Raw genomic sequence first — 15906 nt, forward strand, 5'->3', positions numbered from 1 at the left:
AGTGAACTCAGCTCTTATTATCATCAAAGCTAGCCTTTCTCTCTTAGTAAATAATAATAATAGTAATAATAATGACAATGATGATGATAAATATTATTATTAAAAACGACAATAATCACCATTCACCCTTATTTCACCTATAAAGAAAAGAAGTGAGATTACTTGGTGCTCACCTTCATTATAGAAATCCAAAGCGCTATAGAGAAAGTTCTGTTCCTGGCTGGCAACTTGTTAAAAAAAAAAAAGTGTGCAGCAGAATAAGTGGCTTTGGTGGGCAGTCAGATTTATCACCACGACGTCATACAGAAAGCTTTTGCTTATTAAATTTAAATGAATAAACAGGCTTCCTTTTGGCATTTTCTCTCTTGCTCCCCACCTCCTTCCCATGGAATTCAGAATTAAGTAGATGACAAATGTTTCCAGTGGCATTAGCTGAGTTTTTGTATTCACTGAAAGCCAGGACTTCCTGGGCACATTGTGAGGATTAATTAGATAGACCAAAATAGCATTTTCTTTTACATCCATTGAGCCTTCCAGACTCTAAATAAATGGAAGGTATTAGGCCAATTATTATTTCCCCATAATAATGAAGTATGCAGCCATCTTCCTAACTGCTTTCTAATGTCATCTCATGGGGATATAGATGAAGTACCCCCATCTCTATAAATGTCGAACTACTTGGTATTTCCAATGGCACCATCATATCTTAAAACTGATTGTCCCAGAGGCCATTCTGCGTTGTGACAAGTTGCCAATTACAACTAAGGCCAATGAAGGCATTAAAGCAAGATTCCAGCCGCTCCATTACAAGTCCCAGTAGATGCTATGGTATACTTAACGGAAGGAATTGTGTCTCATATAAAGCATACTCCAGGCATTTGTGATGCAGCCCATTGTGAGATATCCCTCTAAGATAGTGATTTTTGGACAGAGCTTAAGTAATATGTAGAGAAATGTCACATTACTTTTTCAATCAATGGGCATTTCTTAAGTGCATGCTGTTTGGAGGATTGTGCTGAGCATTATGAGAGATGAGACTTAGTCTTGGCTTTCTTTCATAAAGATTACAATCTAGTAGGGAGACAATGAACAGAGGATATGTAGAATATACATAAGTGCATTTAAGAGGAGCCCAAAAGAATTTTGAATTAGGTCAGAGGGAAAAGGTACTTAGATGGGAAATCAAGCACCATAACTAGGATAAGATGATTGGAATTTGTAGCAAAGTGCTGAATTCATATAAAAAGACTGTCGACAGCCCTTATAATCCTTTGGCAGGTTGCCACCATCAGCACCACACCATCAGCAATGATGATTCGATTATCCCAATGCTTCTACCTCCCTCTTAAAGGAGGAAGTCCTACTGAGCTATCATCCCTGGTTTGGGGTTAGGTAAGACTTGAGTTCTAAAACTGCCTCAAACAGTAGCAGTGTGACTGGGCAAATTATTTAAGCTCCCTATACCTAAATTTTCTCATCTATAGTTTATGTGTAGTATTAAGGAATCATGTTTACTGAGAAGCTTTCTCAATGTGTCTGTTTTTTTTTTTATTCTGGTCATTCAGTCATTTCAGTCATATCTCTTCATGAACCTACTTGGGATTTATTTGGCAAAAATACTGAAGTGGTTTGCCATTTCCTTCATCTCATCTTACAGATGAGGAACTAAGGCAAACAGGGTAAATGATTTGCTCAAAGTCACACAGCCAGTAAGTGCCTGAGGCCAGATTTGAACTCATGAAGTTGTCTTTGTGATTTCAAGCCCAGTGCTCTATCCACTGTGCATCTAGTTGCCCTTTATTTATGAATGAGATGATATCAATGAGCTTTACTTAAAGCTGCTAAAGATCTTAAAGCACAGTATACCCCAAAGAACTGGATCATGATGGTTCTGTGTTCCAGTGGCAGAAATAGCCGACTTTAATAATATCATTTTCTGAGCCTTCCCCTCTTCTGAAACAGCTAGAGCACACAATGGATAAAGCACACTGAGTTTGGAGTGAGGAAAACCTAAGCTTTTATGTATTATTATTAACTATAAGGTCCTAGGCAAGTTATTTAACCTCAGTTAACCTGAGTTAACCTGCCTCAGTTTCCTCAATTGCCAATGTAAATACTTTTTGTAAGGATCAATTGAGATAATATTTATATATTAAATATAGTATGCACTATATCTGGCAGATAATATACAGTTAATAAATTATTGCTTTCTTTCCCTCCCTCTATTTTAGTATATTTATGAAATGACAGATCATAAATTTATATCTAGAACACATATCTCTTCATTTCATAGTTAAGGCAACATATATCTGGAGAGATTATAAGTTATCCAAAGTTACATATTTAGTAAGTATCAGAAGTAGAATTTGAACTCAAATTCTTTGTTTCCACAGTCAGTGTTCTTTAAATTGTACTTTGCCATCTTGAAATCCTGCCACTTTGTTGCAAACAATTTAGTACTCAACTACTTACTGTAATTAGATTTAGCAAAGTTGCAGGATACAAAATAAACCCACATAAGTCATCAGCATTCTTGTATATCACTAACAAAACCCAACAGTTAGAGTTACAAAAAGAAATTCCATTTAAAGTAACTACTGATTGTATAAAATATTTAGGAATCTATCTGCCAAGGGAAAATCAGAAACTTTATGAGCAAAACTACAAAACACTTTCCACACAAATTAAGTCTGATCTAACCAACTGGAAAAGTATTAAATGCTCTTGGATTGGGCGAGCAAATATAATAAAGATGACAATACTGCCTCAACTAATCTATTTATTTGGCGCTATACCAATCAGACTCCCAAAAAACTATTTTAATGACCTAGAAAAAAATAACAACAAAGTTCATATGGAAAAACAAAAGGTCAAGAATTTCAAGGGAATTAATGAAAAAAAAAATCAAATTAAGGTGGCCTAGCTGTACTAGATCTAAAAATATATTGTAAAGCAGCGGTTACTAAAACCATCCGGTAATTAGCTAAGAAATAGACTAGTTGATCAATGAATAGGTTAGGTTCAAAGGACAAAACAGCCAATAACTTTAATAATCTAGTGTTTGACAAATCCAAAGACCCCACGTTTTGGGGATAAGAACGCATTATTTGACAAAAATTGCTGGGAAAATTGAAAATTAGTATGGCAGAAACTAGGCATTGACCCACACTTAACACCGTATACCAAGATAAGGTCAAAATGGGTTCATGACCTAGGCATAAAGAATGAGATTATAAATGAATTAGAAGAACATAGGATAGTTTACCTTTCAGACCTATGAAAGGGAAAGCAATTTATGACCAAAGAAGAACTAAAAATCACTATTGACTATAAAATAGAAAATTTTGATTATATCAAATTGAAAAGTTTTTGTATAAACAAAACAAATGCAGACAAGATTAGAAGGGAAATAATAAACTGGGAAAACATGTTTATAGTCAAAGGTTCTATTAAAGGCCTCATTTCCAAAATATATAGAGAATTGACTCTAATTTATAAGAAATCAAGCCATTCTCCAATTGATAAATGGTCAACGGATATGAACAATTCTCAGATGAAGAAATTGAAACTATTCCTAGCCATATGAAAATATGCTCCAAGTCATTATTAATCAGAAAAATGCAAATTAAGATAACTTTGAGATACCACTACACACCTGTCAGATTGGCTAGAATGACAGGGAAAGATAATGCAGAATGTTGGAGGGGATGTGGGAAAACGGGGACACTGATACATTGTTGGTGGAATTGTGAACACATCCAGCCATTCTGGAGAGCAATTGGGAACTATGCTCAAAAAGTTATCAAACTGTGCATACCCTTTGATCCAGCAGTGTTTCTACCGGACTTATACCCCAAAGAGATATTAAAGAAAGGAAAGGGACCTGTATGTGCCAAAATGTTTGTGGCAGCCCTGTTTGTAGTGGCTAGAAGCTGGAAAATGAATGGATGCCCATCAATTGGAGAATGGCTGAGTAAATTGTGGTATATGAATGTTATGGAATATTATTGTTCTATAAGAAATGACCAGCAAGATGAATACAGAGAGGATTGGCGAGATTTACATGAACTGATGCTAAGTGAAATGAACAGAACCAGGAGATCATTATATACTTCAACGATACTGTATGAGGATGTATTCTGATGGAAGTGGATTCTTTGACAAAGAGAAGATCTAACTCAGTTTCAATTGATCAAGGATGGACAGAAGCAGCTACACCCAAGGATGGACAGAAGCAGCTACACCCAAAGAAAGAATACTGGGAAATGAATGTAAACTGCTTGCATTTTTGTCTTTCTTCCCAGGTTATTTTTACCTTCTGAATCCAATTCTTCCTGTGCAACAAGAGAACTGTTCGGTTCTGCACACATATATTGTATCTAGGATACACTGCGACATATTTAATTTGTATAGGACCACTTGCCATCTGGGGGAAGGGGTGAAGGGAAAGAGGGGAAAAGTCGGAACAGAAGTGAGTGCAAGGGATAATGTTGTAAAAAAAAATTACCCAGGCATGGGCTCTGTCAATAAAAGTTATTTTAAAAAAAGATTTTTTTCTATTTTACATATGTGCATTGTGCTTCCCCAAATAAATTTTAAGATCTTTGAAGACAGAAATCATTTGTTACAAATTCATAGAATCTCAGAGTTGAAAAACACCTTAATCAGTTATCAAGCCCATAATTCTGTCCTGAATATTTTCCAAAATTGGTCCATCAACTCATTAGAGAGTCTATTTTCATATTGAAGAGCATTGAATATAAGTCAATCCTTTTTTTATATATTGAGTTGAATTTGCTTCCTTGTAATTTCTACCTAAGAGCAGTAAAAAGACTGGTCTGTCAAATTTATATATGTTCTCCAAAGTCTACCTAGCCCTATTATCTCTAGCTTGAAGTGATAACCCTCTCTTTGGAATTAATGTACTTCTTTGTACTTTATTCATTACATTTTGTTTTATGATCTGCTTATCTAATATTTTCCTCCAAACTTTCAGACTGTAAACTGTATGAAAGCAAACACAGTCTTTCCTTTTTTCATTTTAATATCTCCCCCAGAACCTAGCATAAAGCCCTCCACACAATGGGCACTAAATATATATGGGAGGGAGGAGAGATAACAATGAATATTTATGGAATTCACCATTTGTTCTCTTCTTTCCTTTACCAGGGTCTTTGGTCACATAAGTTTCCGTTCAGATTGGGAACTGGTGAAAGTGGATTTCAGGCCCTCTTTTCCCAGGCAATGCACTGAGGATGATTATGACTACTGGAATCTCACCAACTTACAGGTATTTTATGGAACTCCAAAGGAGAGAACAATGATTATACATGGACAACACTGAAGTTGACTGTTTCTCACTTGTCCAAAATGGATAAGATATACATAAAATGGGGACCTTGGGAACAAATGACCCAACACTTAGTGGAAATTATCTTCACTTCCAAAGTCCTCCTCACAAAGTCTAATTGTGGCCTGGGTATAATCCTGAGTCACCTGGGTTGTGCCATATCATAGTGTAAGCTCTGACACTTTGTACTGGGCTAGGAAAACTTTAATTCCATTAGCCCCTACAACAGACTAATAGGTCTAATCCACCAAGGGCCAAAGAATTTTTTAAACAATAGGTTGGGTACTCCATGATAGGCTGATGATGACCACTTCTTAAAACAAAGAAAAATGGAAAATGGCACCCTGCTGTGGTTGACAGTGATCAAATAGTAAAGGGAGAACAGAAGAGACAGAGTTACATCATTTTATGACTGTCTCTAAACATTAACTCTGCTCTCAGAACCACAAATATGAGAACCTTTTCCAGTTACAAATGGTCATTGGTGAGCAAGCATTTTACTAATGGAACTGAATTGTCTCAGTCCTGAAATTCTCAAAATAAATATAATTGAGGATAAAAAGGAAGTTACAATGAAATGAAAGCATGGGTCATGGGTTCTCTTTATTTGGCAAACCAAATAATGGAATTAGGGTTCCATGATTTTTTTTCCCTTGTTTCCAAAGGCAACAAGAAGCATGAATTCCTGGGACATTTGAGTTGTCTCTTATTGCAGGATTCACAACAAGCATTTGTAAAAAGATACCCAAGAAAATTTTTGCAAATTAGGCAACATATGTTGCAGAGAATAAGGATATGAGAGATTCTTGACCTAAGATTTCAAGTTCCTTATCTTGGATGGGAAAAATTTATAGATATAGTCCATCAAAAAGACTAATCTTTCTGAGTTCAAATCCAGCCTCAGACATTTACTGGCTGTGCGACCTTGGGAAAGTCGCTTAAACCTATTTGACTCAGCCTCCTCATCTATAAAATGAGATGGAAAAGGAAATGGCAAACAACTCCAGTATCTTTGCTAAGAAAACCCCAAATGTGGTTTTGAAGAGTGAAGCAACTCAGAAATAATAAAAATACATTTCCCATACATCACATATAAGTGATATTATATATACATATATGTAAAGATATATGTATGTACATACACAAATAAATATTTATTTTACTAATTTTTGTTTCCCTTGTAAATCTATTTTTATGCATTTAAAAACCTTATTCTGAGAGGGGGTTCATAGATTTCATCAGGCAGCCAAAAGGAATCCAGGACACACACACAAAAAGATTAAGAACCCTTGAAGTAGAGAAATGCCAGGAAGAATTATAAAAGATGTTCTGCATTAAATCAACATGTAGTTTGATGCTTTTTCACTTCAATGCAAAGATATGCATAAGATATGAAGGCAATAAAAGTGTTGAAAATATGATTCTGAAATAAGAAATGAGAAAAGCCAAAGTTTGCAGGTCACACAGAGATCTTATGACTTTGTCATGAATGTTTTCTTCAAGAAAATGATAGACATGTCATATACACACAAAATGAAATGTATATTTTAACACAAGTTCTAAGATTAGTAAGAGACCCTAAGAGGTACCAAACTTAAAATCAAAAGAAATTCAATTGTGTCTGGGGACACTTAGAACTTCTCAGATTGCAATGTGTCAAGGCCAAGCTAGAGATTATTTACATAAAAGAACAGGCTATTTGTATTATGCCTAAATCTAATTCCAGTTTAGGGGTGTGTTAGATCATTCTCATGTACTATCACTCCATGGTCTTGTCCAGAGTGATGTGATAGAAAGATGATTGGATGGGTGGTCAGTTGACTTGGAGACAAATCCTGAATCTGTCACTTGGTAGGATTTGGGGCAAGCCTCTTCCTCTTTCTGGGTTCAGTTTCCCATCCATAAAACAAGAAACTTGAACCAGATGATCTCTGTCAATGACAAACTTCCTGTAGTCCATGGAGCTCTTCAGAGCAACTTTTGGTCTTCTAACAACAAAAAAAGTCTCCCTCTTCTCAATTAGAACTTTCACGATCATGTGCTACAACCTTTTTTGCTGATCATAGGGTAATCGTTGCATCATGGGCCAACAGAGGAGCTTCCGAAAAAGGAAGACCACATCATGGTGTATCAAGGGACAGAGCTTCACATCAGTGCTCACATCCAGTGTGTGCAAGTGTTCAAGCTCAGATTTCTTTTGGTAAGTCCAAGGAAAGCCTTATGTCTTCAATGAGTCTGGGAAGCTCCTGAGTATGAAGGGATGAAAAAGGCTTAAATCTGTTCAATGACTCACATATTCAGGATACACTTATGATATCACACTGTGCTCTATGCTAGAAGAGGTAAAAGGTTTCAATAAGACACAGTATCCACCCTCAGGAAGTTTATAATCCAGCAGAGAAAAAAAAAAAAAAACTTGTATAAGTAGAATACATAAAATGTACTGAATATTGGGAGAGATAAAGATGTCAATGAGATATCTTGGAATATTTTAGAGTGATATTGTAAATTCTTGAGGACAGAAAAGATTCAGGAGGTCTACTCTCTTGTTTATCTTGCTAACAATTTATAACCTTAGAACAAATGGTCCTCAATCTTAATGGCTCTTTTCCTGGTTAGAAATTGGATATCAAATTTTCACAGAAAAAGGGAGAGAAAGGGGAGGGAAGAAAAAGAGAAAAAACTGAAGCAATGCAAGAGAGAGAGGGAGAAAGAAAGAAAAGAAGGTAGGGAAGATGGGTGGGGGGAGAAAAGAGAGAGGAGAATGGGAGGGAGACAGAGATACAAAGGAGAAAGAGGCAGGTGGATAAAAAGAAAGAAGAAAGACAAAGGAAAAGGAGGAAGGGAAAGAAGGAGAGAGAGAGAGAGAGAGAGAGAGAGAGACAGAGAGAGAGAGAGAGAGAGAGAGAGAGAGAGAGAGAGAGAGAGGGAGGGAGGGGCAAACAGAGAGATGGAGACAGACACACAGAGACAGAAAGAGAAAGCGAGGGAGGAAGAGAGGGAGAGAAAAGGAAGGGAGACAGAGACAGAGAGAGAAGGGAGGGAGATAAAGTGGGAAGATGCAGAAACAAAAACAGAAATTCAAGGTTGGGAACAGAAACTGAAGGTTGGGAAGGAGATGATGGCAGTCAGCAGAGTTCAGTGGTTGGAGTCAGGAAGTTCTTAATCCATCTTCCCCTCTTGACTTTACTGTCTGTATGACTCAAGTTATTAACTTACTCAGGGCTTTCAAATATCAGAAAGGGAGTCTTTTCCACATTGCTGCCTAACTTCTATTGTTACAATAGGCTAGTGGAAAGAATCTGGAACTTGTAGCCAAGGCACTCAGGTTTGAGTCCTGCCTTGGCCATTTGTTTTCTGTCAGCTCCTCTAACTAAACCTTAGTTTTTTTCATTTGGGAAATGGGAATAAAAATCCCCTGCCCAGTCTACTTTAGCAGACTGTTATAAGATGTAACTATGAAATGAAGAAGTATTCCATAATCTTTCCATAGCCAAAATCCTTGTAAGAAGCAAACAATACTCTAGCTAGAATCTATGTATCCAGGGTCAAGTTGTGGCTCTATTACTTACCAACTATGGGACCATGAAGAAAGCCATTTCCCCTTATTAGACATCAAGATCCTCTAAATTCAGTGATAATTTCTAAATGGATTTCCTTAACTTTGTCCCTCTCCAGACTGTGCTGGGTAGAGGACCTACCCTGAAATGACCATGATGATGTCTAATCATCTCTTCTTTCTCTTTTCTTCTCTCAGTGATTATGGGTTTGAACGATCAGCACCTTCAAAATCAGAAGCCAAAAAGTGTTTTGCAAATTTCTGGTTTAATCCTGATTCACCTCCTGAAGACTGTGTGTTGGGTCAAGCATACACTAGCAGTCCAGGGTAAGTGCTTTTTCTATGCTTTTCCATCTCAAACCCAGAGAACAAAACAATGCAAAATGGTCAATATTTTTTTTCAAACTTCTATTGTTACAATAGGCTAGTGGAAAGAATCTGGAACTTGTAGCCAAGGCACTCAGGTTTGAGTCCTGCCTTGGCCATTTGTTTTCTGTCAGCTCCTCTAACTAAACCTTAGTTTTTTTCATTTGGGAAATGGGAATAAAAATCCCCTGCCCAGTCTACTTTAGCAGACTGTTATAAGATGTAACTATGAAATACACTTCTTGAGAAATGTTGCATTGGAAAGAGCACTGCTCAGGAAACCTAGATGCTAAATTCCATTTTTTCTACTCATTTTCCTACCCACGTAACCTTGAAAAATATATTTTCCTTTTTGGGGATACAGATTCTTGACTATAAAATGAAAGTGTTCAACTAGATCATCTCTGAGGTGTCCTGTAGCTTGAAATTTTATAATCTTTCCTGGGACTTCTTTTGGGGCTATAAAGTTTAGACATGAATAATTTTGGTTCTTGAAAGGAACACCTGTTATCAATGTATAGTCTACAATTCACTGACAAAAATCACAGACTATCATGGTTAAAAAGCATGGATTTAGAACTGAAAGCAGCTTTAGAGGCCATTAATTCCAATCCCCTTATTTCAGATAAGGAAACCAGAAGGCAAATGACTTGCCTAAAGTCACACATCTAGTAAGTATTTGAGAAAAATCAGATTTTCCTAATTATAAGCCCAGTGTTCTTTCTACTGAAATACCAGCTGCTTAATCCAATTCAATAAGAATTTAGTAATGCATTCTGTGTGTTCCCTAAATGGCCCAATGGTTAGAATGCTGGTTCTGGAGTCAGGAAGGCTCATCTTCATTTGCTTAAATTCATCCTCCCACGCTTATTTGCTGAATGACCCTAGGCAGGTCATTTAACCATGTTGGCCAGTTTCCTTATTTGCAAAATGTCCTGGAAAAAGAAATGGCAAGCTACTCCAGTATCTTTTCTAAGAAACCCCCAAATGGGGTCATGAAGAATCAGACATGACTGAAAAACAACATATGTACCAGCCATTACAACTACAAAAGCAAATGAGGGAGAAAACTCTGATATCTAAGAGCTTGCATTCCATTCAGGGGGAAAGCAGCACATCATGAGATCTTCTTCAAAAACAACCTTTGATTTCATTGAAATTGAGAATCCCCAGTGAAGATATACCCTCTCTACTAATGTGAATCAAAAACAGTTCTATAGTGCATAGTCTTAGAGAGTTGACTGTGTCATTGAGAGTTTAAGTGACTTGTACAAAATTATACAGACAATATGTGCCTGAGGCAAAACTTGAACTCGGATCTTCCTTATTCAAGGTCTATCCATTATGTCAAATATATATCTGCATGATAAAAAAGGAGAATAAGAAAATAATGAGGATCAGGAATAGCTTCCTATAAGATACCTCCATAACATATAGGATAAGTGATCATCTAGTCTCCCATATTTGACCTCTGATTATTTCCAAAGCAGCCCAATCCACTTTGGATTAGCTCTAAATGCTGGGAAGGTTTTCCCCATCTGGAGTCTAAAACTGCCTTCTTATAACTTCTACCTATTGGACTTAGTTCCATCCCCCAGGATCAAGAAGAATAAATCCAACTCGCTATTGCAAATAAAATTTCTCCTTGAAGGCAATAACAGTGTTTTCTTCATAAGTTTTCTCTTCTCTAGGCTAATCATCCCTAGTGCTTTCAACTAACCCACAGTCGAATGTAAGAGAAAGCCTAATACAGAGAGTGCCAGACTAAAAATCGAGAGACCTGTTCTTGAATCTTGCTTCATAGAGTATCTCAGTTTCTTCATCTATAAAAGGAAGCAGTAGAAATCCTTACGTTGCCTAACACACATTGGGGAAAGTGTTTTGTAAACCTTAAAATACCATGCAGTTGTAAATTGTGATAATTATTCATGGTCTCCAGTCACCAGAGCCAGTCTGGAGTGGATGTATGTCCTTCCCTAGACACATAACAGCTTGTCTATGTCCTTCCTACAAATATAGATTCCTCTGTCTCCATCTCCTATTGTACCATTGAGGGACATGGAGCTCTTGTGAAGGTATGATGAGAAGGGAATTAGGGAGAAGAGAAGGAAAGAAGAATCCTCATTGGTCTTGAAGTTCCATATTCTCTTTCTCTCAGAAGCACCCCTGGGTACAAGGATGCCTTACTTTTATTTCCTGCCTAACTTCACAAGTGCAGCCATTGTCTGGCTCACATCACTCAAAAAGATGAGTCAGTGCAAGAGTTTTCTTTGATCATGACCTGTTTTCTTCTTTACTGCCTGGCTTCTGTCTCAAAAAAAACAAAAACAAAAACAAAAAAACCTTGAAGGCATTTTTCAGCTGCTGTTTTATGCAGCTATTAAGACTACAACTTTTGCCTTTCTCCCCAGTCTACTCATTTTAAAGAGTCCTAATCCCCAAGAAACCTCATATTAGACATCAAGTATCTTCAAGAGCCAATGGAAACCTCTTAAATTTTCCATGGTGATATCCCTTTCTTCATTACCTGTTCTCTGGCCCCATACCCAACCCTGCAAACTTGCCCTCATATTAGAATTGGGAGTAAGGATTAACATCCTGGACTTGCCATTATGTGATGGTGGAAAAAATCAGATTGATTGATATTTAGATGCCTAGGTAGACAAGTAAGTAAACAGATAGACAGATGATTGTTGTTCAGTGGTGTCCAACTCTTCATGACCCTATTTGGGGTTTTCTTGGCAAAGATGCTGGAGTGGCTTTCCATTTGCTTCCTTGGATCCTTTTTGCAGAAGAGAAACGAAGGCAAACAGGGCTAAGTGATTTGCTGAGGTCATATTTAAACTCAGAAAGATGATTCCAGCCCAGCACGCTATCCACTATGTCTCACGACTGCCCTTAGACGATAGATAAATTCTAGATGATAGGTCATTGATAGCAAGAGCAAGCAAGTATTTAGATATCATTTAGCATTGACAGCTAGGAGGTGAGAAAGGACTAGGTGGATGGAATGCTGGGCCTGATGTCAGAAGATCTGAGTTCATACCTAGCTTCAGACACCTACTTGACCAACGATAAGTCATTTAAATTCCACTTACCTCTGTTTACTCAACTATAAAACAGGAATGATAACAGCCCTATCTCATGGGTTGTTGTGAAGATCAAATTAGATAATATGTGTAAACCATTTACAGTACCTGGCACATAGGAAGCGCTTTATAAATATGTATTCCCTTCCCAACCACTTGATTCCCATTTTCTATGTGATACCTGGCATTGTGCAAAGTCTTAGAGATACAAATACATGAGAGCTCCTCCCCTCATAAAGCTTTATATTCTCCTAAGGGAAATCATCATATAAAGGGGAGCTAGAATGGGGTGGAATTACATATTCTACAATGCATGGTTTAGAACTAGTGGTAAATTAAAGGAGATTTGGTTATAAGTGAGCTAAAGCAATGCTCACAGCTTACCAGGAAATTTGGGCATTCCTAGAATGGATTCAAATTTCAGATGGGGAAAGAGTAAGGAGGAAATGATGTGTGTGATCCCATAATCTATATAAATCACCTTTTTGGGCTTTTGTTTCTTCAAATGCAAAAATGGGGATGGAATTTAGACTAAATTTATAAAGTTCCTTCCAAATCTAGTGACTCTATGAGCATACTAAATCATTCAAAACAGTCTCTCCGGATGAAGATACTCAGAATTAAGAGACTTGTTTAAGGTCACACAATTAGGCCTTCTGATTCCCAGGCTTTCCACTACCCTAGGACTTCCATTTTTTCCCTTCTATCTCCCACAACATTATTTTAATTTTTTAAAAAATATGATTTTTAAATTTTATTTTAAAATTCTCTTATTTTAATTCAGCTTTAGTCTAAATAGTAAATGATAACTGGGGAGTTGGGGAGATAAAATAGAAACAAAGGTATAATATATAGAAAAGAACCCTGAATGATTTGTTCTGATGATGTGAGTGGCAAATAGCATCCAGACATTTGCCACTTTGGAAGACAGAGACAACCTTTTTTAAATATATATATTTTTTTTCAAGTTACATATAAAAACAATTTTAACATCAACACTTAAAAAATGTTCCAAATTCCTCCCTTGTTTTACTTTCCCTTCATATAGAAGGTAGGCAATTTGATATAGATTATACATTATGCAGTCATGCTTTAATTTGCATTCAGATTCCATCAATTCTTTCTCTGGAGGTGGATAACATTTTTCATCACAAGTCCTTTGGAATTGTTTTACATTACTATAGTGCTAAGAATAGCTAAATCATTCAGAGCTGATCATCACACAATATTGTTGTTACTGTGTACACTGTTCTTCAGGTTCTGTTCACTTCATTTTGCATAAGTTCATATAAGTCTTTTCAGATTTTTGTAAAAGCATTCTGCTAATCATCTCTTATTTATTGTTCAGAAATTTCTAATTTTTTGTGATCCTATTTGGGGTTTTTTTCGCTAAGATACTGGAAAGGTTTGCCATTCCCTTTCCCAGCTTATTTTACAAATGAGGAAACTGAGGCAAATGGGATTAACACAAAGTCATGTAGCTGGGAAGTATCTGAGGCGGTCTTTGAACTCAGAAAATCATTCTTCCTGACTCCAAGCACACAACTTTATCCACTGTATCACCTAACTGCCTTTGCATTTCATAAAGCACAGTAATCTTCCATCAGGGCATCTAGTGACACAGTGTATAAAACCAGAGTTGCCCTAATAATTATGAAGTTCTTAGGAGTCACAAGTGTTAATTTCCCATATAGAGATATAAACAGTTTAACCTTATTGAATTCGTTATTTCTTTTTCATGTTTATCTTTTTTATTTTCTTCAATACTTTTTGTGTTCTTCACCAAGCTGTTGATTCCTTATTCACGATTATCTTGCATCATTCTGATTTGTTTTCCCATTTTTCCTCTACCTCACTTATTTGATTTTTAAAATACTTTTAGGAATTTTTTTGAGCTTGAGACCAATTCACATTTTTGACATGAGCTGTTTTGACATTGTTGACTTCTTTTGAGTTCACGTTTTGATCTTTCCTCTCATCATAGTACCTTTCTACGGTCAGGTTCTTTTTGTTGTTGCTTACTTATTTTTGCAGCTTATTTCTTGACAACATTATGTTAAAGTGGAGAACTGCTCCAGAGTAGAAGGGGCATTGTCCCAATCTTCAGGACTTTTTATGCTATTTTTCATGCTGTGCCTTCAGAGTTAATTCTGGGCATCGGTAAGTTTTGAGTTCTTTTATGATAATATACTCGTCTGGTCTGTGCTTTGGTCTATGAGTGAACACAAATACTCTTTTCTGCTCTGAAACTATGACCAGAGTTCCCCTCTCCCCTTTGGTCACACCTTCTATTGCAGAAATTCTCCTCCTTACCCTGGGGTTATGACCCAGAATTATACATGGTTCCTGCACTGAGCTGTGTTCACACCTTAATGAAATAGATGTTTCTTGCCAATCTTCTAAGTGGTCTTGGACACCTCATTTTTTGGTTGGTTCCATAGCTCCAGGATTCATTTTAAGGAATTCTTTAAAGTTGTTTAAAGAGAAATATAGGAGAGATCAGGCAAGTCCCTCCCTTTACCTTCCATCTTGGCCCCACTCCAGGACTAGCCTTTGACCTGTCAAAATAAGGAAGTAAGAATTGACTTATTTGGTTTATTGCATGGTAAAAGGTCTCATTTGCTCAGGTGACTAGTAGAGTTAATAATATATGAATATGGTAGCCTATAAGAATTCAGATATACACAAAAGGTCTATTGACTATAAAAGCCAGATTCAAATCTCACTTCTGACAACCTTCTTAGACTCAGTTTCCTCAACAGTAAAATGAGCAAGGTGGTCTGAGCTTCTGAGGTCCCTTTTAGCTATGAATAAATTAAGATAGAGGCTTAATAATAAGTCCTTTTGAAATGTGCCTTAAGTTATTATTACTCACCTCAAAAAACACCAAAATAAAATGTATCTTTGGTGGCGTGATACTATACTTGACTTTAGCTACAGAAAAATGCCTTGTTTTAGGCATTTAGACAGTTTTAGAGCCAGAATGTACCTTGCAAGAAACTAAATAGAAGGTTAGAGCTGGATCAGTGTTTCAATCAGTCAGCCAGTCAAAAAACATTTATTGAGCATCTTCTATATGCAAGGTACTAGGGATACAAAAAGAGGCAAAAGATAAGCCTTGCTCTCAAGGAGCTCACAATCTCAAACTATAAAAAGTCAGAACTGGAAGCAGTCTTGGAGTATACTCTAGTCTATTATGACTGGTCCAAGGTAATACTTAATGGCACAGCTAAGATTTGAGCATGTCACCCATTTTCCAAACTAGTCCTACCTCCCATCCCTAGTGTAATGCTATCTCCTCAAGAAGCAGAGACTACAGAAGGGTTTTTAGTCCCCTGATAATTGAAACCTGTATTTGTTTTTTAGTATGGACAGTCATGTTCTACTCTGAAGACATATCTCTATCCCCTTATTAAGGGGGTAAGAGGGTGAAAAAGGGAGGCTTTGGGGCAGAGGTGAGAGGTCATTAGATTTGCACTTAGAAGACCTGTGGCTACACCTTTACATGCCATTGAGTATCCTTGACCCACTCACCATAGGCA

At 36.8% G+C, this 15906-nt stretch overlaps 1 protein-coding gene across 4 annotated transcripts in view; it reads left to right on the forward strand.

Moving 5' to 3' along the window:
* SORCS2 (sortilin related VPS10 domain containing receptor 2) overlaps positions 1-15906 on the forward strand; it is a 1241960-nt gene that overhangs the window by 1162010 nt on the left and 64044 nt on the right. For all 4 annotated transcript variants that reach the window (XM_051965561.1, XM_051965559.1, XM_051965560.1 and 1 more), the window contains exons 15-17: positions 5170-5290; positions 7417-7550; positions 9108-9236. In XM_051965561.1, the coding sequence (XP_051821521.1) occupies positions 5170-5290; positions 7417-7550; positions 9108-9236 (384 nt within the window). The remainder of the gene's footprint in view (positions 1-5169; positions 5291-7416; positions 7551-9107; positions 9237-15906) is intronic.

This window comes from Antechinus flavipes, chromosome 6 (genome assembly GCF_016432865.1).
Source record: "Antechinus flavipes isolate AdamAnt ecotype Samford, QLD, Australia chromosome 6, AdamAnt_v2, whole genome shotgun sequence".
In the NCBI taxonomy this organism is placed as follows: Eukaryota; Metazoa; Chordata; class Mammalia; order Dasyuromorphia; family Dasyuridae; genus Antechinus; species Antechinus flavipes.